Source organism: Bombus vancouverensis, chromosome 3, assembly GCF_051014615.1.
Source record: "Bombus vancouverensis nearcticus chromosome 3, iyBomVanc1_principal, whole genome shotgun sequence".
NCBI classification, from domain to species: Eukaryota; Metazoa; Arthropoda; class Insecta; order Hymenoptera; family Apidae; genus Bombus; species Bombus vancouverensis.
The window spans coordinates 16,831,987-16,855,774 of record NC_134913.1 but is presented as its reverse complement, the minus strand read 5'-3'; the positions used below and the strand labels follow the sequence as shown (position 1 = coordinate 16,855,774).

At 34.9% G+C, this 23,788-nt stretch overlaps 7 protein-coding genes and 1 long non-coding RNA gene across 10 annotated transcripts in view; 4 read left to right on the top strand and 4 right to left on the bottom strand.

The window, feature by feature from the left end:
- The window catches only part of LOC117154234 (uncharacterized), an 83,058-nt gene extending 82,396 nt beyond the window's left edge, over positions 1 to 662 (bottom strand). Inside the window, exon 1 of the mRNA XM_033329065.2 lies at positions 268 to 662. The gene's annotated coding sequence lies outside the window, so the exon portion shown is untranslated. The remainder of the gene's footprint in view (positions 1 to 267) is intronic.
- Positions 663 to 1,248: 586 nt separating this feature from the next.
- LOC117153889 (dynein axonemal intermediate chain 4) lies at positions 1,249 to 4,114 on the bottom strand. Its single transcript, XM_033328389.2, has 3 exons — positions 3,599 to 4,114; positions 2,842 to 3,235; positions 1,249 to 2,759 (listed from the first exon to the last, which is right to left on the bottom strand). Exons 1-3 carry the CDS (start codon positions 4,084 to 4,086, stop codon positions 1,380 to 1,382), a joined length of 2,262 nt encoding a protein of 753 aa, XP_033184280.1. The 5' UTR covers positions 4,087 to 4,114; the 3' UTR covers positions 1,249 to 1,379.
- Positions 4,115 to 4,807: 693 nt separating this feature from the next.
- On the top strand, positions 4,808 to 7,607 carry LOC117153885 (E3 ubiquitin-protein ligase RNF185). Of its 2 annotated transcripts, none has more exons than XM_033328385.2 (5): positions 4,808 to 5,158; positions 5,839 to 5,998; positions 6,111 to 6,242; positions 6,321 to 6,490; positions 6,572 to 7,607. In XM_033328385.2, the coding sequence occupies exons 2-5, from the start codon at positions 5,850 to 5,852 to the stop codon at positions 6,667 to 6,669; spliced, it is 549 nt and encodes a 182-aa protein (XP_033184276.1). In that variant the 5' UTR covers positions 4,808 to 5,158; positions 5,839 to 5,849; the 3' UTR covers positions 6,670 to 7,607. The 2 variants fall into 2 exon arrangements, with proteins under 2 accessions (XP_033184276.1, XP_033184277.1); XM_033328386.2 differs by lacking the exon at positions 4,808 to 5,158 and adding an exon at positions 5,195 to 5,640.
- Positions 7,608 to 7,613: 6 nt separating this feature from the next.
- On the bottom strand, positions 7,614 to 9,797 carry LOC117153888 (selenoprotein M-like). The gene is made up of 4 exons (XM_033328388.2): positions 9,506 to 9,797; positions 9,334 to 9,404; positions 8,877 to 8,946; positions 7,614 to 8,817 (listed from the first exon to the last, which is right to left on the bottom strand). Exons 1-4 carry the CDS (start codon positions 9,602 to 9,604, stop codon positions 8,716 to 8,718), a joined length of 342 nt encoding a protein of 113 aa, XP_033184279.1. The 5' UTR covers positions 9,605 to 9,797; the 3' UTR covers positions 7,614 to 8,715.
- Positions 9,798 to 10,036: 239 nt separating this feature from the next.
- Prp19 (pre-mRNA processing factor 19) lies at positions 10,037 to 12,518 on the top strand. The gene is made up of 8 exons (XM_033328382.2): positions 10,037 to 10,126; positions 10,333 to 10,482; positions 10,561 to 10,838; positions 10,915 to 11,109; positions 11,184 to 11,339; positions 11,412 to 11,642; positions 11,729 to 12,069; positions 12,156 to 12,518. Exons 1-8 carry the CDS (start codon positions 10,108 to 10,110, stop codon positions 12,298 to 12,300), a joined length of 1,515 nt encoding a protein of 504 aa, XP_033184273.1. The 5' UTR covers positions 10,037 to 10,107; the 3' UTR covers positions 12,301 to 12,518.
- Positions 10,468 to 11,157, bottom strand: LOC143302497 (uncharacterized). The gene is made up of 2 exons (XR_013058071.1): positions 11,019 to 11,157; positions 10,468 to 10,951 (listed from the first exon to the last, which is right to left on the bottom strand). It is a non-coding gene; the product is annotated as an uncharacterized LOC143302497 (long non-coding RNA).
- Positions 12,519 to 13,058: 540 nt separating the features above from the next.
- On the top strand, positions 13,059 to 20,026 carry LOC117153882 (ubiquitin-protein ligase E3B). Its single transcript, XM_076617414.1, has 16 exons — positions 13,059 to 13,510; positions 13,813 to 13,962; positions 14,064 to 14,391; positions 14,480 to 14,668; positions 14,742 to 14,933; positions 15,009 to 15,198; positions 15,276 to 15,515; positions 15,599 to 15,770; positions 15,850 to 15,968; positions 16,091 to 16,210; positions 16,285 to 16,483; positions 16,545 to 16,845; positions 16,927 to 17,319; positions 17,400 to 17,564; positions 17,639 to 17,750; positions 17,830 to 20,026. Exons 1-16 carry the CDS (start codon positions 13,362 to 13,364, stop codon positions 18,000 to 18,002), a joined length of 3,192 nt encoding a protein of 1,063 aa, XP_076473529.1. The 5' UTR covers positions 13,059 to 13,361; the 3' UTR covers positions 18,003 to 20,026.
- Positions 20,027 to 20,424: 398 nt separating this feature from the next.
- nmo (serine/threonine-protein kinase nemo) overlaps positions 20,425 to 23,788 on the top strand; it is a 229,945-nt gene continuing 226,581 nt past the window's right edge. For both annotated transcript variants that reach the window (XR_013058070.1, XM_076617408.1), the window contains exon 1: positions 20,425 to 22,144. Coding sequence is in view for 1 of the 2 variants with exons in the window: in XM_076617408.1 (XP_076473523.1) it covers positions 21,885 to 22,144 (260 nt within the window). In the remaining variant the exon portion in view is untranslated. The remainder of the gene's footprint in view (positions 22,145 to 23,788) is intronic.

Below are 23,788 nucleotides of genomic sequence, written 5' to 3'. Positions count from 1 at the left end.
CTAAAATTCAAGTAAATTTTTTTTATTAATAAATTTATGTGCTTTTATCTATTACATATGTATATATATTTCAATAAAGATTGCAACTTTATGAATGTCAATCGAATTACACTATACCAAGAGTATAGTATACACGCGTATCGATAAAATGCCAAAATTACTTTCGAGAAGGAAGCATGAAAAAAAAAGAATACTCGGTGAATACCTCCATGCAGAAACACGTTTTATCGATACAACGAATCGAATAAAGAAACGTTCTAAAGTTACCTCTGACCGGGCAGCAGGTCCTCGCCGATTAATCGAACTCGAGGGTTTCTCGCCACCTCCCGACTCGATTCGCTAACTGATTTTAAAATTGTTTTCGTCGATTCGAAAATGAGAGTCGTCGCTGGAACCGAACCGCTGGATCGAACATACAAAAAATGTTGTCCGCCAAGAGATATAGAAAAGATCCGAAATTTTCAGTGGAGAACGAACACCGTTTGATGTATGGACCGAATTCACGCGTAAGCTAGACCACGCGATTGTTATTCGATGTGTGGCCGGCCTAAGAAGAGTACTTAGTTCGCGTAGTTGAGTGCGGGCGTAATAAGACTGCCTGCTGACGGCGGTAGCGCGGTTCGTGCCCGCAAGCGGCAGCAGGCAGGGAAGCCCCTCTACCATGGCACTCTCCTGCAACTCCTCCAAGCAAGCCAGCCAGCCATCCGTGCCGACTTGCCTACCTACCAGGCCTCAGAGTAGGCCCCGGCACACCACAGTTCCATCCTGAATCGAAATGGTCGCTTTGCTTTCCGTGCTTTGCGCGAATCACGCAAGGCCCTTCGGGCACGCTTCGCTTCGGGGGACCGAAAGGGGTCCCCACGTGCTGGATTTTGCCTCCGGCTGCACCGTCGATAAAGAAGTTTAAAATGTCATATATGTCCCCTGCAACGATCTGGCTAACAGTCAAGGTCCATGGGATAAGCAAGCGATTGTGGTATCGCGACAGGTTATTGAAAATCAGACTGCGGTTCTTTTAGTTCAGTTTTACGAGACGATATCACGTGACAATCTAGATATACGAACCGTTCAGAAGCCACATTGATCAACTGCATTAATTGAAAAGCAAAGAAACGTGACAGTGTTGCAAAAACTACTTTCTTAAATTTACCTTCGAATCTATATTGTATATACCATCTTTGTCTCAATAAATAAATTTACGAAGGCAAATCATATGTCGTTTAAGAATTGAAGTTTAATCTTGTACCTATGTAATATATAAAATTGAGAAATCGATAAGAAATGATTCCGGTCAGTTTCGTTTCTAAGAGATTCATATGATATTGATAAAGGAGTAAGATTATAACCAGCTTAAAACAGCTTAATTCGATTTCACTTTCTTATCGAGAAAATGGCGGTCCGAGCTTCTTTAGATTCTTCAGGAGTATCGGTTTCGTGATTAAAGCCTTCTCGATCGACTCTACCAGCACCTGTTCCTGACTGTACGGCGGAAATGGCATTCCCTCAAGATTATACACATATACAACACCTTCCACATCCGCCGCCACAAGTTGGTTACCATTTGCCGTAAAATCAACCATAATAAATCTGTTGGTATTGGGTGACGTTGTCACCGATGCAGGTTTGTATATCTTTCGTCTGATATCCCATATACAGATCTCGTTATTGACGATGCTTACTATGATCGTGGAATGGACGGGAGACCAGGCTGCGTATCGAACGCATGCCATAGTTGTGGACATAGTAATCAGTGGATCTGTCAATCCTTCTGCCCAGATTCGAATGCACCAGTCGGCGCCACAGGTTAGGAAGATTTTTGAACAAAATGGAGAGAACATCATCGAGTAAATTGGTCCATCGTGCGCTAAAAAGCTGTCTATATGTTGATATAAATAATTCGTGGAGCATTTGTAGATACAACCTTCGTCCGTACCCACGAAATAAATGGTACCCAAAGTAGGATGCTTCCGTAGTGCCAATGCCCCAGGGCTTCGACTGATTGATGTATTATAAAAGTTACACTGAACAGTCCTAGTGACACCCGGCAACGTTCCCTCTATCCTGTAAACCTTCATAATCATCGACGAAGTGAAATCTTCAACGTATCGATAGCAAAACACGCAACCGTCCTGATTGCACGTATAAATTTGTTCTTGGTATTCGTATTGCTCGTCACCTGGCCACCACTGAACTTGCCAGTGCGGAGAAGTCGAAAATGTAGCTTTCTCGCTTCGCCGTACGACATTGAGATCTGGATTGCTTACGTCGATCACCTTGATTTCGCCGTTGTAGTAACCGATAGCAAGTAAATTCGGCCGTTCGCGACTCCAATCGAGGTCTGACACCGGACTGTCAAAACTGTAATAACGAGCCGGTACACCAGGATTCTTCGCAGACCAAAGTAACACCAAGCCATTTTTAATTTCTGAATTAACTCGTGCCCCATATCCTACGGCTAGAATGCTTCTGTTAACGTAATTCCAGCGGAATGAAGATACTGGTCTTCCCGAAGTTTCTTCGGAATCGTGAATCCAGAGGAGGTCTGGACTGTACGTGAACTCCAAATCAAGGCTACATGGATCCTGTTTAATCAGGCCGGTGAAACGCTTTTGAGCGTGAATGAAAATGTTGTTCGATATTATACGCTCCATTACTCGTACGGCATTCCGGAAATTGATATGTTGGAATATATATATCTGCTCTTGTTCGGAGGTCTTCTTCTCGTAAATTTTTGATTTTGGTAGTTTAGCTTTCAAAGTCTACGAAAATAAAATTAAACTTAATTGTTTGGTGTGTCTGTAAAGAAAATAAGCCTTTTATGATACTAAAAACTATTCAAACCTTTGATTGCAACATTTCTTGCAAAGATTCCTTTCTATGCACGACGAGCAAACCATTTCTTTCAATCATCAATTCAGGGGCACCATAAGCGTCGTACATCACCCAATTATTCACGAACATACCTTGATTTTTACGCCTCCTTCTGCTGAGGTGTGTTCCTCGAGATTTCGTAAGCACTTGCATGGTTTGAGTTTCGGTATCTATTAATTTCCTATTCGAACCAGGTCCTATCGTTTTATATTCGTAATTTTCGTTCTGTTCTTTAACCGCTATACCATCTGGCGTAAGTAAGTCAGCAGTTCGAGGCTGTATATCGAAAATGAAGAACGTCTCCGTTTCCCTCAAAGTGAGCGTCACAGTATCGGGTCGAATTAAGAGAATATTTGGATCTTCGCTGAATAGGCCAAAAAATGTCGAGGATGTAATTTCTATTCATTAATGTGAAATTATAATAAAATGTCAATTATAATAAAACATTAATATTAATTCTTTGTGGATCTGATATGTGTATAATTTATTTATACAAATAAAAGTCATATACGTACATGTTCATGTATATTTTTATTAACATCTTTAAATAATAGATACGTCCCCAAAGAGTCAATACGTATCATAATCCTAATAACAGCCTTAAAATGCTTAAAATACCTTATTTTATAAATTATAAATTAGCTATTTAATGTTTTTAAAACACCTTTTTGAACTATGTACATAAAATTTTATAATATCTAATTATAATACTCGTACCCAAAATTACCTAGGTAGATAAAATTGAGGAGGAACTTTATCTTCATCATCATCATCATCATCAAAATCATCTGTTTGAGTGGATAATAAACTTTCAAACAGAATATCATCCGTTGTCATCGAACCGGAAGGAACTGAGGAGGTTCTGATGATCATAGAGGAACTTTCTTTCACTGCAATGCTTAAACCGGAAAGGATGGACAGTGTACCGACACTGCCGGTCTGGGATAATCCGATTGTTTCGAATGCAGTTATCTGTTTCTCGTCAAGCGAACTGTAGGTTGGATGGCTTAGTAATTTTGGAGTGACATCAACGTCATCCTCTATCACACGGAGTGCCTGACGTTGTTGTAAAATAACTGAGGTTAGGTTTTTGCCCGCGATCTTACGCGTCTTTCCTGCTGCGTTGAGCTTAAACTTCGACGAAATTGGGCTTTCGAATCTGCTGCTTTGATCCCTCGAGGTAATTTGTGGAGATCCTACTTCGTTTACTTTCATTCTGACAAATAATAGTTTTCATGTTGTTATACCTTCTATCACACGTCTGTATATACATTTACTAAAACTTGGTAAAAGATTTCATTTCGTTGATACCTGTAACTGTACTGAATTATCCACAAGCAAATAGAATAATTACGAAGTATTGAAAATTAAACCATGTATACTTTGGCATTATATCATGCTGAGAACCAGTCTCATTAATTACGCCTTTTATTTTTCATGTTGAATGCTTTTACTTTGTTATTAGACCATTTCGTCATGTTACAATGGAGAACGTATTGAACCGTACAGTCGTTTTCAATTCCATGGTGATAATAGAAATCAATTTTAGACACAGTTTTGTCGATATTTTGGACTGTTTATAAAAATTGTTACCTTTTAATTGTATAATACAATGTTAATAAATATACATGAATTTTGAGTAATTTGTTATTTTTCTACATGTGATTTATGGAAACTATTAATGTATGATTAAATGACTGATTAAATTCATTAATTTACTTATATGTCTTTTCATTTGATACATTGGCATTAGGATCATCAATCAAGTAATTAATATAAAATGAAAAAATGTTTATTATAAATACACATTGTTTTTTATTATTATATATTTATGTAATAATATTTTTCATTTAAATTGCATCTATCGCGCGCTCTCTTAGTGTATCTCAGAAGTTAATCGAATCGTATCACATGTACAGTCGATAAAAAGAGATTTTGCGATTGTGTTACGGCGTTAATCAAGCAGTGGATTTAAATAATCATATTAGGATTACGGCAGAATAATTGTAACGGTAGTCGAAGTTACAGTTGGAAATAATAAAACGCAAGCCGTTCGTACTAGCAATTGTCAGCGATAACATTACCATAGATAAATACAAACGCATTGCTGACAAATCTCTTACGTGTAGTTTCGAACATCCGCTTCGTGAAAAATCATGAAAATCATTTGATAGGACTTGCGCAATTGCGGTTACGGTGAACGTGATATATCAGATCATTTTGGAAGCAGAGTTAAGTTTGCAGAAGAATATATCGCTGACGGAGACTCCGCAGTCAAAAGGCTAAAGTAAGTGACATGAATTGTGTCAGCAATGGCAGATACAACTCCATTAGTATTTTGATCAGGCTTTCGATCTCTGGTTGCCAAACACCACCTAGTGAACGTTAATCGCTGTTCAATATTCAAATAATATTTTCAACAAGTATCATATGTGACAGCTTATTGCTTTCTGTAGGGAATATACTAAACACAATTAATTTTTCTTGTATCTTGACTTTTGCGTTTCTATCGTGGACATATGACATATGACTTCCGATTACACGGATACATAATACGTCAGACAGTACTGAATTCAGAAAAATACGATGTTAAAATAACTATAAATGGAAATTTCATATTTATACGAACTGCATAACCTTTAACATTTTACTTTTTCGAGGAATGTCATTGATTTCTTAAAATAGTTTTTTGACATTTACGTTTATACAAAATGTCAGTGATTTCGTAAAATTGTTTTTCTTTCCATGCGATAGTGTCGTCAGTGTCAGGTGATAAGAAATATACATATATTGTTCAAATCTTGTTTTCCTTCATATTGTTGTATATCAATACAAATTAATGTTATACAATTTTTAATTTTTACTTGTTAAGTTATACGTGGAAGCATTTTTACATTTTAAATAAACAACCTTTTAAATTTTGATATCTTGTAAGCTCTTGTTAAGATCAATTGTATTTCCATTAAGAGTTCTTCGATATGAGTGCCACAAGGGAACAAGCAGGGCCATCCAAACCATGGGATTCTACCACAGAAGAAAAGGAAAAGGATAATCGAACTTTTGAATGCAATATATGTCTTGATACTGCAAAAAATGCTGTTATCAGCATGTGTGGTCATTTATTTTGGTAAGGATATTGTCAATATATTATACGTTTATAGTATCTTTTATGTTTCAATATCTTTATAATAACAGATATCATATCATACATTTATATATGTACTTATTTGTATGTTTAGTTGGCCTTGTCTGCATCAATGGTTAGAGACACGTCCAACAAGACAAATGTGTCCTGTCTGCAAAGCTGCGATCAGCAAAGATAAAGTCATTCCATTATATGGACGTGGAGATACGAAACAAGAAGATCCAAGGTATATTATATTTTTGTTTCTTATAATTATATATGATCGATTTGACAACATATTTAATGTTATATTTTATTGTTTTAGGAATAATGTTCCACCACGCCCTGCTGGGCAAAGAACAGAACCTGAAAATAATATTGGATTTTCTAGTTTTGGGTTTGGAGAAGGTTCTTACATGTCATTTGGTATCGGAACATTTCCATTTGCATTTTTCACATCTACATTTAATTTTGGAGAAACACGACCAACTGCAGGTAAAATGTTCTTCACAAACTAACTTTATGTGTATGATTACTGTCTAATAAAATTGAATTAAAATATGTATTTTTACATAGCTGCTAGAGGAACACCGCAGTATGAAGAAGAACAATTCCTTTCGAAAGTATTTCTATGGGTGGCTTTGATATTTGTTTGTTGGCTCTTGATGGCGTAACATTTTGTTAAACCATATTACTTGCTCCGTATCTTGTAATCCTACACCACTTGCTGAATTGATTCATTACATTTTTATTAATACATCGATCTTTCCTCGTTTGTGTAATCGTTTGTTACTCATTACAGTAACTATACCTGCTTGAATAAACAAACGGATTTTGTCAGAGCTATAATAACACTTTTATTTGTACGTATACACATATATACACATGTATTTTATTTGTACATAAATAAGTATATTCAAGCAGATAGTTTTCTTGTTTTTAGGATTTCTGAAACCTATTCTTATGATATTTATGTATATATTACTTTTAGATACGTAAGATATATCTACTCTATGCAAAACATTTACAATTGGTTTAAGACAAAAACCTAGTGATTACATTTATTATATCAAAGTGGACCTATACGGTTTTTACTAATTATTAATATAAATAGTGTATATATAATCTATAGTTTTTTAAACAGATTAATAACAAACGCAAAGTAAACAGAATAAAAATAAATATATCGCTATATAATATATAATACTGTAATATATCATTATTATCAATGAAAGTATGTATGCTAGTAGTTTATAAATCTAGCTTATTTATTTTTCTGCTTTTATTTGTATTGTGGTTATGGAAATAGAAGGAAAGACAATTACAAAACCGGAAAACTATGATCATATAGTCAAAGAAGCCAAGCTTTTTTTGTATTCTTATTCAATGAGTGACAAATTATTATACTGAATGGATATCAACATTCCATATACAGTAATATTGATACTGGAAAGTTGATTGACTTGAAAGTGTAACGTTTTTAATTTAATTTAATATCGTTGTCATTCGTTAAATATAATACGTAATTTTTTAAAAATCTAATATTGTAAACTATCTTACATGTTTATTTAATATATTATTGCTAAAATAAATTAGAGGTGAAAAAATGTAACTAACGTTCTTTTGATGAAATCCTTTAAACTTCTGTAGCTATAGCTTTTATTAGAGATAATAGTAAGTATACATATTTAATAACACAAACAATTTAATTGCAGTGCACTGTAATATTTCGAACATAGGTAGATACATGACACAAATTAAAATAGTAAATTATTCTACATAAGTTATTGAATGTATGTTAGGTAATTTTGTTATAATATTATATCTTTGTCTTTCACTTTGTGCAAATTTTTTTATCTCCAGCTTGTTGTTTGTCTTCTGTGTCTTACATAAATAATTCAATGTTGCAGTAAAAAAGAAACAATATTGTGCAAATTATGACTAAAATAAATATGCACGGGATACCCTACTACAGAAGTTTCAGTTGTATCAGAAGCTGTCACAAATAAAATTATTTTTATTTGTAGTGAAATAAATAATTAATTCGAAATCGTCATTAAATTCTAGTTTCTTTTAATGCACTATAGTACATTAGTTATATCCATCCTTATTTATTAAGAGTTTATTAATTTTGTTCATAGAATATTTTTATTTGTCCAAGCCAGACAACTAAAACCTTTGAGTAAAGAAACCCAAGCATCCCATAATGATCAATTTTGTCACATTATGGATCTAGTAGTTATATCACAGATTGCAGCTCCACAGGGAGATAATATAATACTCCCTCATCTATGTGAAAATGAGGTACTCAAAGACAGTAACTTGTGCATCAAAAGGTCCTTATATTGTTTACTATTTTGTGCTCTAATTATTTTTCAACTATAAACTATTTAACAGAGTGCAATATATATATACATGTACATATATATAATGCTCCCTTTTTAATACTTTACATATACCAACTTTGGACCTGAATTATATCTACTACCTCTTTACGGTAATTAGTATTTATTAAAATTCAATTTAATTTAGAAAGGTAGTAAGTACCTGTTTCTATTTATAAATAAACATAAAAACATACTATAATCAACAAAATGGTCATGATTATATCCATGATTATATTCATAGACATGATTATCAGAATAAGTCATTTTGTAACAGATATTGTAAAATGATTTTTTAAATTTACAGATATTTATTTATACACACTTCATTTATTTTTATATCTCATCTTTTGATGCCTTTTTCGTAAAGCCTTTAGAAATTAAGAGATTATTGCATTCTTCCCGTGTCAAACTTGACAAAGGTAATCTCTCTATTTCCTGAAAAGTGAAAACGTTCAATTATCTTACATAATACTCGTGTATTAAATTTATTGTACCTCTTCATTATCATTAAAGAGAAGCAGTTCTGGAACTGCACCTGGAATATGTTTAAATTCGACGTTATTACTAGGAAAAGTTATAAGGATTTATACAATTAACTCTTATTCTTCACAAAAGAAATTGTAATTAGGTAGAATTAAATAAAGATTTTTTTAATATTATAAGATAGTTATCTTTCACACACATGTAAACATTATATTACAATGTATATAGAACAATAGTAAAAGTTTAAATATGATAAAAAAAATGAAGACTTAAAGAAATTAAGTATTCCACATTCAAAATTCTTGTGTAATATTAATTATCCGTTTTTGATCATAAATGAGATACTTCTGAAGAAGTAAAATCAAAAAGTTGATTCTTTAACTGAAACGACTTTTATCATATTTTTGTAATATATGAATGTATATATGATAGTTTAATAATTTTTAAGGGATAAATTTTAAAGGATACTAGTTAGGTAAATCTTCAAAGATAAATTGTTTAACATCTGGGAGCCGGCTTAGACGACAACCACTGCAACTCTGGAAAAGATCTGGTTTTTTGAACTGTCCTAATTTGATTTAAAGTCATGGCATGTTGTTGTAATAAGGTTTGTGCTAATGAAAATAAATATATTTAATACCTCAACTCTTGCAGATGCATAATAAATGTTTGTTGAATTAATATTAGAAGCTGCAAAAGCGACAGCAAAGAATAAATGTGCAGCTACCAAAGGAGCCATGTTTACCTCACTAAAACGGAAGTCTTACTGAAGCCTAGAGCTGAGGGCTTATATCAGAGAGTGCTTATACTAAGATAACGTTACTCATCTTTGAGATTATTAAGTATGAGCTCTATGTACTGAAGTATCTAAACATTTCCTTTCCAACATACATCCAAAAATTCTCAAAGATTTTTAGTATCGTTTAATCCCTATGCAAATAACGTTTATTCGAAAAAATATAATTACTTGTGAGAATTCTGCTTATTAAAATTTTTTTTTTATCAAAATTATTTTACTTTATATTTTATACTCAGACACATATTATTACAGACACATGCATATAAAAATTTGTTTCTATGTTATTATAATTGTATAAAATACGCTAAAACACAAATAATGTATTTTAATTTATATAGAAGCTACTAATAGAAGGGGAAATATCCCCACTACTGTTAGTAGTATAATATAGTAAATTGCAACTTAAGCGTCATGCGCAGTAAGTACATCTCGTGTGTGTGAAAATGGCGCTCTCTTGTGCGAGTAAGTTTTTTCTTCTTTATATAATAACTTTTAATCGATAATAAAAAAATTTATATTAATTTCATGTTTTTGATATTATATAATAATAATGGAAATGAATTGGTCATTTTTGCAACAAAGTTTATGATTTATACCGGCAAGAGTTGAACATAACCTAGAATATTTTTCGTTATTACTGATAAATAAATATGTAATTTTGTGTGTAGTTTCTAACGAAGTCCCGGAACACCCGGTCGTATCTCCAGTATCTGGTTCCATATTTGAGAAACGTTTAATTGAAAAATATTTAGCTGAAAATGGAGTGGATCCCATAACTGGAAAGGAATTAACTGTAGATCAACTTATAGATATCAAAAGTATATTTCTTGCTCTTTTTATATATTTGTCTTTGAATATCACATCCAGTTATCAATAATATTCTTGTTATTTTGCAGCAACTGCAATAGTTAAACCTAAACCACCAAGCGCCACATCAATTCCAGCTATATTAAAAATTTTACAAGATGAGTGGGATGCTGTTATGTTACATTCATTTACGCTTAGGCAACAACTTCAAACAGCTAGACAGGAACTATCTCACTCTTTATATCAACATGATGCAGCATGCCGTGTAATTGCTAGATTGACAAAAGAAGTAACAGCAGCCAGAGAAGCTTTAGCAACGTTGAAACCTCAGGCTGGAATTGTTCAGGCTACTACTATCCCACAACCTGTATGAACAAAATTATATTAATTTTATTTATACATCATATCAAGAATATTTGCTGATAAACTACATGATCCTGCAGGCACTTGCAGTAGAAGCTGGAGGTACAGCTGCTCAACCTATGGAACAAGCTGGTATTACTGAAGATGTAATACAAAAACTTCAAGAAAGGGCAACGGTACTCACTCAGGAAAGGAAACGTCGTGGACGTTCGGTCCCTGAAGATCTGCTTCCACAAGATAGTATTCGCGCATTTCAAACACTTGCGTCACATCCTGTAATATTGTGTTCCTTCATTTATGTAAGAAATTTTTCATACTTTGTTATTATTGTTACTTATTTATTTTTAAGGGTCTCCATTCAGCCAGTGTTCCTGGTATACTTGCACTTGACATTCACAGTGCAGATACCAGTAAAATCTTAACAGGTGGTGCTGATAAAAATGCCACAGTATTTAACAAAGATACAGAGCAAGTTGTTGCAATATTAAAGGGACACACTAAAAAGGTATAAACTATTTCTTTTTTCAATTCTATTCCTAAAATCCTTAAATGATTAACATTTTCATATAATATTTAGGTTACTAGAGTAATTTATCATCCAGAAGAAGATATTGTAATGACTGCATCACCTGATACTACAATACGTGTATGGAATGTAGGAACCAGTCAAACAACTTTGTTATTAAAAGCTCATGATGCCCCTGTGACTGGATTATCCTTACACCCAACAGGCGATTATTTATTAAGTTCATCATTGGATCAACATTGGGCATTCTCTGATATACGTACTGGTAGATTATTGACTAAGGTATACTTCCAAAAAAAAAGACTACAACTATATCTAAACTTTTGTTTTATGTATTATATATACATATATTACTTTAATATGTATAGGTTGCTGGACAAGCTAGCCAACCATTAACCACGGCTCAGTTTCACCCTGATGGATTGATCTTTGGCACTGGGACTCAGGATTCGCAAGTGAAAATTTGGGATTTAAAGGAACAATCAAATGTAGCTAATTTCCCAGGCCATTCAGGTCCAATTACGGCAATTAGTTTCTCTGAAAATGGTTATTATTTAGCTACTGCTGCAGAGGATTCTTGTGTGAAACTTTGGGATTTGCGTAAACTAAAGAACTTTAAAACCCTTCAATTAGAAGAATCGTATGAAGTTAAAGATATTTGCTTTGATCAAAGTGGAACGTATTTGGCAGTAGCTGGAACAGACGTAAGGTAAGAATTATCTCATGTAACATATACAAGTTCAATTATATCAGTAATAATTTCTTATACGTTAATATTTCCATTCTTGCTTTCAGAGTGTACTTGTGTAAACAGTGGCAAGAACTGAAAGTGCTTAATGACCATACGGCAGCCGCAACTGGTGTTCGTTTTGGAAAACATGCGCAGTATATAGCGTCGACTAGTATGGACAGAACTTTAAAACTTTATGGTTTACCTTAAGCATTTAGTGACTAAAATACTATAGATAATTTAAGAAGAATTAAAATTAGAGTTTATAGTATATATTACTGATCATCGCTAACACGATTTTTATCATGGCTATCTATGTTCGAAAAATCACTCAATTTGATGGACAGTTAGAACTGTGAATGATTGCTGTAAGTCTCATAATTGAAACTGACCCTAAATGTAATTGTAATAATGATTTATGGAACCTTTGATAATTATTTCACTTACCTTGATAGTCATATTTTTACGAGTCTCAAGTCTTAAGTTCTGATAATTGGTACCAATTAAAATCCTTCGAAAACGCCTAATTTATATAACACATGATCATATAGGTAATAAAGGAAATTGCTTTCTAAGCCCAAGGGAGATGTATATTTATCCAAGTCTCTCTTTCAAACTGTGAAGTGTTTCCAAAATATCACAGCTGTGACAAACATTTTTAACGGTGATCATTAATAGCATAGTATTATAAAATCAATATTATTTTTATGAAGAAAATGTAAAACAAACATTTTCGTTTATCATCTGTATCCATTATTCAGGATATCGTTTAAAGTGATAAAATACAATTTATTCAAGTATAAGAAATAAAATGCCATTTTCTATATAATTCTGCGATTCTATTTTGAAAAGTTGAAAGTATTACGGAACGAAGTGGTCCACACGTACACAGTTCGATAATTTACTTGGACGATCTTATGGCGCCACTAGTCACGTGCTTTTTAACCTAACCTAATATCCTTTGTCCTCAATATTCAGTCTCGAATCAAATTAATAACAATGGCCGTCGTAGTTGTCTGTCATTCAGATGTATACCCGGATTATGTGATGGTGAGAAACGTGTGGCGACTGCGAGTGGCAATCGCTGCCGATCGGTCAGAGTGATTATAACGCGAATGAAATCAACGTGACGTGTAATGCTGTAAAGGATGATTTTCTAGTGGGTGGTTGTAATCGCAGTGTCAACTAGAGTGACCACACGGATGACCAGCTGACAATGTTTTGTCATTAGCATAATTTAGTGTTTAGCGGGTGGTCCGGGTAAATCAAGAATGTTTAAAGCTGAGGAACCATCCAGAGACAGCTTCCTTCAGCAAATGAAGGCCGCTAGGGAAGAAAGGGCCCATGAGAAAGACAGAGAAGCTGCTGTCATTTTAATTCAGGCTTATGTTAGGGGATGGTTGACCCGTAAAAGAATATTGTGAGTTTTTTAATCGTTTTTAAATATCGATGTCTGCTTACGATAATTATATGACTTTTCAAATCATATTTGGAGTTGGCGTTTAAATCAATTTTTGTTATACATATAACTATAGTCTTTTAATCGCTTATCGGTATTTATTTACATTCGGTAATCTTCCGTTTATCGAATGCGCATATATTTCTTCGCCACAAAAATATAGGAAATTTGTGTTAATGTAATTTTGCTAATTTTTTATGCTCTTTGTGTATTGTAAAAAGAAACTAGATATAAAATAGTAGAGCAACAAATGTGATTTTCAGGGAAGAGTTTGATACGAATTTTCTGAATGATGGTGGCACAGAAACAAATATAAAGTTAAAACCTGCTTTGGACGTGTATAAGATTATTTTTAAATTTTTGTATATATATAAGAAAGAAAAGGTTCAAGAAAGAATAGAAAAGCTATGTAGGTATGTATGCATAAAAGATATTTACGTTGAATGTAGATAAGGGAAGAAAGATAAAAAATTTAAAAAACGTATAAGAAAATTAAAAAGAGTAAATATTTCAGATATTTAGTGTTGACTCTAGATTCTGAGTCTCCAGAAATTTCTTATGTAGGACTTGTATTAAGCAAAGATCGCTATATATCATGGATATCACAGATGAAAACAATATTATTTTATTGTTTGACTGGTTTAGATAATCTTAAACCAGAAAGAGTGTCTGACCATAAATCCATCCATTTGAGATTACATACATTAGTTAGTTTTACATCACCAGGAACATGGGCAATTCAGAAAGTAGAAGGAATGGAAAAACTCAAAGCTGGTATGAATCAGCTTTGTGCAAACATAATGGGCCACCTAGTCAACAAGGGGTTTTATCCCATTATGCAAGTGATTATCCTATTAATAGTAGTTTTATTATTCAGTGTTTGTTTTTACAAAGTATTTGTTTTTGTTATGATACTTGATCTTGTTTTAGGCATTTCTAGTAAAAGGATTGGGTAGAGTGGAAATTGCTTTAAAACCAATTGCACTTTCAGCAGCAGTTACATTAGCACTGAGACCATTAATCTCCTCCCAGATGTCAGATAAATTGGTTTCATTGTTTTTAATTAATATTTTTAGCGTACCTGCATTGGTCTATCATCTGAATAGTATATCATCAGTAGTGCGTAATCATTAATATATGAATTCCAAATGATATTTCACAGCATATAATATTCTTTATAATATAATTTTAGTGTATTACATCATTTATTACAAACAATTTATTTGCAAGGAGCCTGGAATTATTGAACTCGGAGCAAAATTTACGAATAGTATTTAATGCTCTGGAAGGTAGTTATGCACTGTGTTTGTTGGCTAATTTAATACAGTTAGCTAATATTGAAAGAGATGAAGTGTTAAAAGAATTGTACTTTCCATCTTTTACGGTACAGACTTATTGCATAATATACAATCTTTATGTAGATCTGAAAACAAACTTCATTTTTAAATAAATTTTATAGTTTGTTGTAACAAAAATGTTGGAGGCATGTCAGCAATATGTAGTTGCAAAACAAAGTAATTTAACTCACTGGCATCCTATTCTTGGTTGGCTTGCACAAAAGGTTGATACATATTTACAAGAACCTATTCCATATGTTAAATCACAATTAGCCTGTTTGTGGACAGGAAGAATAGTTTCACAGTTGATTGGTAATGAAAGGGTTTTTGTATCTATAAACAGGTATTCATTAGAGTTAATATTAGAAATTACAATACAATTTTTATAGGCCAACCTTTAACAGAACTTATTGAAAAAGAGATACCCCCATCAGTAGAACAACAGAGTACATCTGTTGGTACCAACATTTTCAGAAGAGCATTTTTGGAAGCACGTACAAATAGGAATAATAACACTAAGAATTATAGGAAATTGGGAAGTGCAGAAACTACTAGAATAGCTTTAATTTGTTCCCTTTATCAAATTGCTTTACATACACTTACACAAATGAAAATGGAAATATTGACTGGTAAGTATTAAGAATATGTTGAATATTATGTATATAAAATGAATAATATGTTGATAGTTATACATGTATCTATTATAAAATAGGTTTATGTTATCAAGATAAAATTTTATACCATATGTATTTATTCTTGGGAACACTGGGTCCACATTGTGGTTTAAAAGCATTTTTGGACCATTTAGCTGCTAATACAAAATGTACAGCACCTGAATTTCAAATGTTGATATTATTTTCTGATTGTATGACACATTATGTTACGTAAGTTTATGCTATACATATGGAAATAAACTACAAAAACGACTGCATCAATAATCTACTTATGTATATGTTTGATTAGAATTTTAGATGATATGGAAATGTATGAACAACAAGACCCGTTCAAACTTAGCGATTTTGTAACAATATCATACTTTTTAAACCAATTTCTGTATAAGGCAGTGCTTAATAATTTGTTTGGTGTGTATTATAGCCTTTACATTATATTCTTTCATAAAGTATTTCATATTGTTTTCTTCTAATGATATATAATTATAAGAGATAAATGGTTTAGCTATATACTGAAGTTTTAGATGTTCCAGATGTGAAATCAGTTCCTAATAATCCCCTCTTCACCTCTCTTCACACACTTTTAATGGCAATTTACCGCCGGGATTGTAGACGGACCTTTTGCCCGGAAGGCCACTGGTTGGCAAAGTTAAGTATTTGAAACTAATCTATTTTAACTAAATTATATCATATGATTTCAAAATGGATACGTTTTTACAACAGGAAGTTCGAGTGTCTGGTTTTCTAGCAGACCTGGAGAAAGGCAGGCGAGGTGCCGCTCTTCTCCTTTCTAAAATGCCGCATGTTATTCCTCATTCGGAGCGTGTTGTGCTGTTTCGTAAGCATGTCGCTAACGAAAAAGCAGTTTTAGGTCTAACCGAAAGTGCTTGCAATAGTACTCCAACAACGCTTATTGTTGTTCACAGGTAGTGGTGGATATTCTCGTATTAAATGTATTATACCAAGAGTAACATAAATATTTTGCAGAACTCGTATAGTGGAGGACGGATATCGTCAATTAGCGATGTTACCCTCTCAAGCACTTAAAGGCGTAATTAGAGTTCGTTTTGTAAACGAGCAAGGTTTAGCTGAAGCTGGTATTGACCAAGATGGAGTCTTTAAAGAATTTTTAGAGGAGACAATAAAAAAAGTTTTTGACCCATCTTTAAATTTATTTAAAGTCACTAGTGAAAATCGACTTTATCCATCTCCAACATCATCTATGCAAGATAATCATTTGCAACTCTTTGAATTTGTTGGTCGTATGCTGGGTAAAGCGGTGTACGAGGTAAATAAAAAAAAAAAGAAAAATATAATTACAAGACTATAATGTCAGTTAATCATGTTCTGTAAAGAATACCTTTTATAGGGCATTGTAGTAGACGTACCTTTTGCATCTTTCTTCGTTTCCCAATTTTCTGGGCAAACAGGAGGAGCATTGTACAGTTGGCTGGACGAATTGGCTTCTTTAGATCGAGACTTGTATCGGAGTCTTACTCTTGTGAAGCATTATAAAGGTGATGTTAGACAGTTAGAATTAACTTTCTCTCTTGATGAAGACGTTTTAGGCAAATTAGTTACGCACGAATTGGTTCCCGGAGGACGAGCAGTGCCGGTCACTAATGAAAATAAAATCAATTATATACACTTAATGGCCCATTTTAGAATGCACATGCAAATAAAAGATCAAACAGCGGCTTTTATCAAAGGGTTCCGTTCTATAATCAATCCTGAATGGTTGGCATTGTTTTCCACTCCAGAAGTAAGATAAACATTCTTACAAAAAAAAAGGACTAATTAGTTTTTTGAAGAAGTATTTTTTTAAAATATCTTTATTTTTAGTTACAGAGATTAATTTCGGGTGATAATGTTCCACTAGATTTACGAGATTTACGAAGACATACACAATATTATGGTGGTTTTCACGATAGTCATCGTGTGGTGTGCTGGCTATGGGATATTCTAGAAAAAGATTTTTCTGAGGAAGAAAGAGGCTTATTTTTGAAGGTATTTCGTGCGATATATGATAATTGTAAGTAATGTTTGTTTTATTTATTTCTATATCTCTATTCGTTTCATAGTTTGTCACAAGTTGTTCGAAATCACCATTATTGGGTTTCGCACACTTAGAACCACCATTTTCGATTCGTTGCGTTGAAGTTGGCGATGACGAGGATACCGGTGACACAATCGGTATGAAACTATAAACATCATATATATTTTTCATACTTTCTATTTATTCTATTTATTTTATTCATTCTTTATAAAATAGGTAGCGTAATAAGAGGATTTTTTACGATTCGTAAGAAAGATCCGCAGAATCGTCTACCTACATCGTCTACTTGCTTTAATCTTCTTAAATTACCAAATTATCAAAAGAAAAGTACCTTACGGGAGAAGTTACGTTACGCTGTCACTAGTAATACGGGCTTCGAACTTTCATAATTTTCACCTGGTTTAAGGTAATTCCAATGCATACTATATGCTCAAATTACCTAACGAAAATTTCTACGAAGTGATTGAGTGGTGCCTAACCGCCGCGAACCAAATTGTCAGGCGAGGTGTTTCTAGTAATTATGTCAGAGACTCTAGATCGAAGAAAAGCATAACCATCATTTATATTATTTGTAAAACAAAATTTTTAAATGAATTTATTGAAACGAAATTGAAGACTCGCACAAATTTTATGAGATATTATCCATATAAAGAAACAAAGTTTTTGCTTTCCTTATCATTTTGTTATTTCTTTTTTTTTATAGTAAGAAATTTCTAATGTTCCTATCGATCAATTTGACACGAGATTAATTTATAGTTATAATAAAAAATGAATTACCTTCTTGCTGTTTCTGAAATTTTTATGAGATTTATGTCTTCTGTCTTATTTCGTATACAATCGTACTGTGTGTTGAATTTACCTTGTTTTCACAGCACATATTCAAGTTTTGAAGTTTCATTCTATAAAACTTCTCGCCAAATGGTAGATTACTTATGGTGTAAAGCACACTGTACCTCATGAGCTTAATATTGCTAATACTGTGCGCTTGTTAGTTTATAGTATCGTGAATTAATGTTAGTCTATTAAATCGATAAAATGCATGACGCGAGTGTTGAATCCGAGCCCATCGGTGCCCGGTGAATAAATAACGAGGAGAAAAAAGAAGAAAAAAAAAGATAGGAAAAGGAAGAGGTCCGTAAATTTCTAAAATTGTCGAGTTATTTGAAAGTCAAGGCTCCATTTTGGGGAAAGCTATTTTCGCAAGATTTTGTACAAATTTTTGACACGATGTATAAAAAGATTTATATAATCTTGTTTGGAAATATATACGTGTATATATTGTGTCCACGGGCGCTCATGGGTTGAAAATCCATAACCGTTCGAGTGTTTAAGATCGGTTTGTTCGGATCGAACGAAGTTGTGATGTTTGTTCTCCTATTTGAGCATTTCGAGCTGAATTTCCTGTAACTGCAGTTTGTCCGTGATCTTCGATGAGCCCGAGCGAACGTGAGAGAATGGAAAACGAGGGAGCATCAGGACTGTGTTATCCGCGATATAGCGAGGAATACGATATTACAGCGAAATTTATTTTTCTCGTGGTTTACGCGTAACTTCGACGAATGACTCGCGATATTGTCGGTGGAAATTCGGTCAGACCAAAGATAGAAGCCTATTTAGTGTGAAGAAGATAATTCGAGATGTAATCTTTTCATATTTTCCTATACGACCGTATGTAAGTTTTTCAGGCCTGTATTCACCGATTGTACCTATGCTGTAGAAGAGTAATAAAGAGCGAACATTTTTTAAAGAGATAGAACGATAAGTTTACAAGTAAATTAGATTAAATCGTGTACCAACTAGTTTACTAACGTCCACAATGTGAATACTAGCTAACGAATTATTTTGATTGTGTATAGGAACAAGAAAATGCGGAACATAATAACTTTGGCTTTTGTTACTTTCCATCAGAGTCGATAACCAGTTTCTCTTGTAATGTTAATTGTGAATACATGCCTTGCAAATATATGTACAATTGAACAAAGTAGTAGATGATACTTTCCTTTATGAATATACATACTTATCGTTGGAGCGATACATGTATGTGATAAATGTGGATATCGATACAAATATGGAGTAAGATACGAAATAAAATTGTTACGATTGTAAGATGAAACCGATGGCTTTTTATTCAATATCCGTTCTTGTTAACGCGGATCATTTTTCTATTTTAGACATTACGCTAAAAAAAGAATATACAAACACGATATAAACGAGTTTTCCTTACAATCGTATCAATAGCAAAAAAGCGCGCTTTGTATAATATGGCTTGCTCGAGTTACTCGTACTTCTGTAACATTTTTTATAAAAGTGTATACATATTGCGACGCAGTTGAGAGAACAACGGTGAATTTGTTAATTTAATACATTCGATAATAATTCACAAAGATACTGTAAATATACACACTGAATTACATCATGCCTTTCAATTATATTATCCTATAACAATCATACCTGATATCTCGGTGTAAAATTTAAAAAAAAGGACTCTATTCGAGGCGCCACGGTATATGAAATTAATCTGCTCATTTTTAAATCATTCAACGCTATATTTGGGCAAATAATAAACAATCGTTCGATGCTTTATATAATAAACGTTCTTATAACATTTATTAATAAAACGAACGAATAATATAACATATAAGCGAAGGATATATGTAGAGTTTGGTGCGGTTTTACAGTCGTATTTACAAGGATGCAAAGATCGCTGGGACGGTTGCGCGTCGGCTTAGTGCGCAGGTCACGTGACCTCCTTTGTGAGCAGCTGGCGCTGTCGACAGTGTAAGTTACCTTCCCCTTCGACTAGTGGCCAACAAGCTTTGGCTGCGAGAAGACGTGCGTTTAGTTCGTACCGCGACGATCGCATTATCGCGGCTACGCGAGAGACTCCTTTTCTCTTTCTCTCCCTCTCTCGCTCGTGTGTGCGCGCGCGCGTGTTTTCGTGTTTGTGTGTGCGTGCTTAATCTGTACGAGAAGTGGCAGTGTTTCTGGCTCGGCCGTAGGACCCGGACAGTGAGGAAATCATTCGTGAAATTCGGAAAACCGCCGAACAAACTCGGCCGCCCCTCGTAGCCGGAATCGCTGTGGCCATCGAGGACTCGACCGAGCCTTTCAGTGTTCCCTCGTTCCTTTCTCTGTTTCGCGCTACTGTGTTTCTTATGGACAAGCACCGCCCCCTTTCCACCTTCGTCCCTCCGATCGTAACGTTATGAGGCCAGCTGAGCGTAACTGACGGAGAAGAGGGAGAACAGGCTTGCGTGCGTGTGTCAAACATAACCTAGCATCGTTACCGTGGATGTAGCGAGAGTAAATCTAACGAAAAAACGTGACACGCGTTCAGTTTTAATAATTCCGCATTGGTGACATTCACGCATCCAATAGCTCTTCTGGTTTAGAAAGCGCATCGAGCGTCAAAGGATTCGGTGGGAACTACGAAAGTGTTGTTCTTCCTTTCTCGACAGTACCGAGTAGAAACGTCCGAACACGCAACGCCCCGTTTACTATCGACAGTGCTAAGGAATACTTACACGAGGACACCGCCTCTACTCCGAAGGTTACCCTTCGCATGTATCGTTTTTGCCATAAGTCGCGATAAAAGGACGCGACGTCGAGCCGCAGCGTCGAGCGTGGTGTCACGAGTCCCCTTTGCCTCTCGTGCTTCTCAAGCTTCAGCCCTTCCCGCCGTACCTCGAGAGCGCGCGACATTCGAAACTGAGCTACGTAATATTCCATCAGAACGCAATTTGCAATTTTCCATCGAAACTCGTCGATTTCCATTATCGTGATCGACGATCGAATCACTCGATCCAGGGAATATTCGCGTGCTTCTCGAAATATGGAATCGAGAGCTATATCGAGATCTATCGACTTCTAAGTTGATACGGCGTGTCTATTAGTCAATCCTTTTTTTGGGTAACAGTGATCTTACAAGAATCTTATCCAGTTTAATCGTTGAAAGCCAAAAAAAGTCGTTTCGAATGCTCTCATCGCTATTGTGGTGAAACGAAAACGAGAAAAAGAACTTCAAGTTGTGTCAGTGTCACGTGTGTGCCCCGTCACTGGGACGATAACGAGATATCTAATAGAGAAAGAAGTGTTTGATCGAACAGGTGAAACAGAGTGAGCAGGAAAAATCGAAACGGTCGGAAAAGAATCGACGAGCAGGAGAGGCGTGTCCCGGCTTCCCTGAAGCGGCAGGGGCCTTGGCGGTGGCGGTGGCGGTGAATCGGGAAAGGGTTGAGGAGGGTGGCCCCTAGGGAGAGAGGAGAGTTTTGATGGCAGTAGTTGGGCCCAGTCGGCACTCGCGGGTGTCCATGAGCGTGTCTATGTCGCTAATGCAGGGGGGTGGGGCGGGGGCGACAGGTGGCGGTGGGACAACGGGGGCCCACCCGGGGCAAGCGGTCCTCGCGGCAGCGGCCCAAGCACCCCCCACCTACTACCACCCTGCCGCTCCTGCGCCTCCGCCACCGCCGCCGGCCCAGGATCTCGTTCAGCCCGACAGACCCATCGGATATGGTGCCTTTGGCGTTGTCTGGTAAGTCGATTATATCTATAACTATTTGCTTCTTCTTTTTTTTCTTACCTCGTGCTTCTTTTATTTATCTCCATGTTTTTTTTCGCGACGTCCGGACGTTGTTGTATAAAAACGATCGTCATATAAAAGAAAATGATGTTCTGGGTGGGACGTAGATGGCACTCGTATTACTTTTAAAAGTTGTTGTTTTAAGCATTGTAAAACTTTCTACCTACAAATAGGTACTACCGTTTAGTTAGAAGTAGAAATACGAAAAGATACACGAAATGGTACACAAGCTTCTGTTGTACGAACTACGGTCGCACGAAGTTTTAGTTGCATGAACGCGTTCTCGTAATGAACGTACATATACAGATATTTGCGTCTGTTCAGGGGAAGAACTCGATAAGTCACTCTTTCTATTTTGTACAGAGGATTAAGGATTACCAAAATTGTCTATATACATTTGGCTTTGGAAGTAAACGCGTGGCTCTCTCAAAATTTCGTCCAATCATCGACTATTTTTAGGATGAACATTTAGTTCTTTTGTATCATATCGCATTAAAATTCTCCTGTTTGTTCATAAAGAGACATTAGAATCGGTAAACAAAAAAGGAATGTACTTATCGTGTTTTTCTGTTGTGATCTTTACACGTATGGAACGCGATATGGAAACAACGTAAACAAGATGTACCGACATGCTCGATTTTAATTTTCCGAACTTGGAAATCATTCGGTTACAGCAACTGTTTTATGCTGCATTATATTCGCAAAATAATCTTCCGGCGTATCAAGTTCGTCGGTCGACAGTTAAATATTCGAGTAATTTTGTATTCCATTTTACTGTGCGCCCACGGGCTCGACGTTAAAACAGGAGGAAAAAAATATTAATTCGAATTGAAAATTCTGTCAGCAAATTTCACTGCGCGGCAATTCGCGTGCAGCATGTCGAAGCAATATGTAATTAACGTGGAAGTTTGGAGTGCGCGCGCGGCCGCGCTTTCGAGCTCGACAAATTTTCTAAACATTTTAATCCCGGGAAACGGAACGTTCGACTAATTAGCGCCACTTTCCACGTTCGCTACGCGTCGAACGAGAGCTCTCCGACGATCGCTAGAGAGTAAACGCACTTTCCTTCTTAGCGTGTGTATAAATCGTTGCCTCTTTTCAACCCTGTATAATTTGCGAGTTCGATAAACAGCTGTTACTATGTTTTTCCCCGTCCCTTTCGTGTCTCTATAGTTCAGAAATTGAGTATGACTAGTTGTTAAAATGGCGTTTCGACATATTCAACGTTGAAAGTTTCTTTCGTTTATAGAAACACGTATGATACGAACGAGAAGTCTATACATGTATAATGTACACTTCATTTTTATTATAGTGTAAAATGATACAGAAGTACGATTATTTTGCTTTTGGTAAAATGAAAAAGCCGGCTTTTCTCGTGATATTACACGCCGAAAGTAATTACATATATACGAGATCTCATTAAGATAACTTGTACTTTTTTGGATAGAAAACAGATATGAGAAAAAGATTTCATTTGCGGTTTAAATTGATGTGAAATTATCTCAAACATGGAAAAGATATTTACATAAGCGCATTTCTTTTCGTATATTAAAACTTGATTCTCAACGATTTTTTGTAATTTTACAGCATTATTCT

Excerpts from the sequence above, each read along its gene's own strand:
- LOC117153889 (XM_033328389.2), bottom strand. The coding sequence starts at position 4,086 with ATGAAAGTAAACGAAGTAGGATCTCCACAAATTACCTCGAGGGATCAA. Across the intron at positions 3,236-3,598 it reads CCTCAATTTTATCTACCTAG|CGAAGATCCAAATATTCTCT; the intron begins GTAATTTTGGGT and ends TGGCCTATTCAG. Across the intron at positions 2,760-2,841 it reads AAGAAATGTTGCAATCAAAG|ACTTTGAAAGCTAAACTACC; the intron begins GTTTGAATAGTT and ends TTATTTTCGTAG.
- LOC117153885 (XM_033328385.2), top strand. The coding sequence starts at position 5,850 with ATGAGTGCCACAAGGGAACAAGCAGGGCCATCCAAACCATGGGATTCT. Across the intron at positions 5,999-6,110 it reads ATGTGTGGTCATTTATTTTG|TTGGCCTTGTCTGCATCAAT; the intron begins GTAAGGATATTG and ends TTGTATGTTTAG. Across the intron at positions 6,243-6,320 it reads ACGAAACAAGAAGATCCAAG|GAATAATGTTCCACCACGCC; the intron begins GTATATTATATT and ends TTATTGTTTTAG.
- LOC117153888 (XM_033328388.2), bottom strand. The coding sequence starts at position 9,604 with ATGGCTCCTTTGGTAGCTGCACATTTATTCTTTGCTGTCGCTTTTGCA. Across the intron at positions 9,405-9,505 it reads ATGCATCTGCAAGAGTTGAG|AGTTGCAGTGGTTGTCGTCT; the intron begins GTATTAAATATA and ends GATCTTTTCCAG. Across the intron at positions 8,947-9,333 it reads TTTGAAGATTTACCTAACTA|TAATAACGTCGAATTTAAAC; the intron begins GTATCCTTTAAA and ends AACTTTTCCTAG.
- Prp19 (XM_033328382.2), top strand. Across the intron at positions 10,839-10,914 it reads CTACTACTATCCCACAACCT|GCACTTGCAGTAGAAGCTGG; the intron begins GTATGAACAAAA and ends ATGATCCTGCAG. Across the intron at positions 12,070-12,155 it reads GTAGCTGGAACAGACGTAAG|AGTGTACTTGTGTAAACAGT; the intron begins GTAAGAATTATC and ends TCTTGCTTTCAG.
- LOC117153882 (XM_076617414.1), top strand. The coding sequence starts at position 13,362 with ATGTTTAAAGCTGAGGAACCATCCAGAGACAGCTTCCTTCAGCAAATG. Across the intron at positions 14,669-14,741 it reads TGAATAGTATATCATCAGTA|TGTATTACATCATTTATTAC; the intron begins GTGCGTAATCAT and ends ATATAATTTTAG. Across the intron at positions 17,565-17,638 it reads AAAGAGGCTTATTTTTGAAG|TTTGTCACAAGTTGTTCGAA; the intron begins GTATTTCGTGCG and ends TTCGTTTCATAG.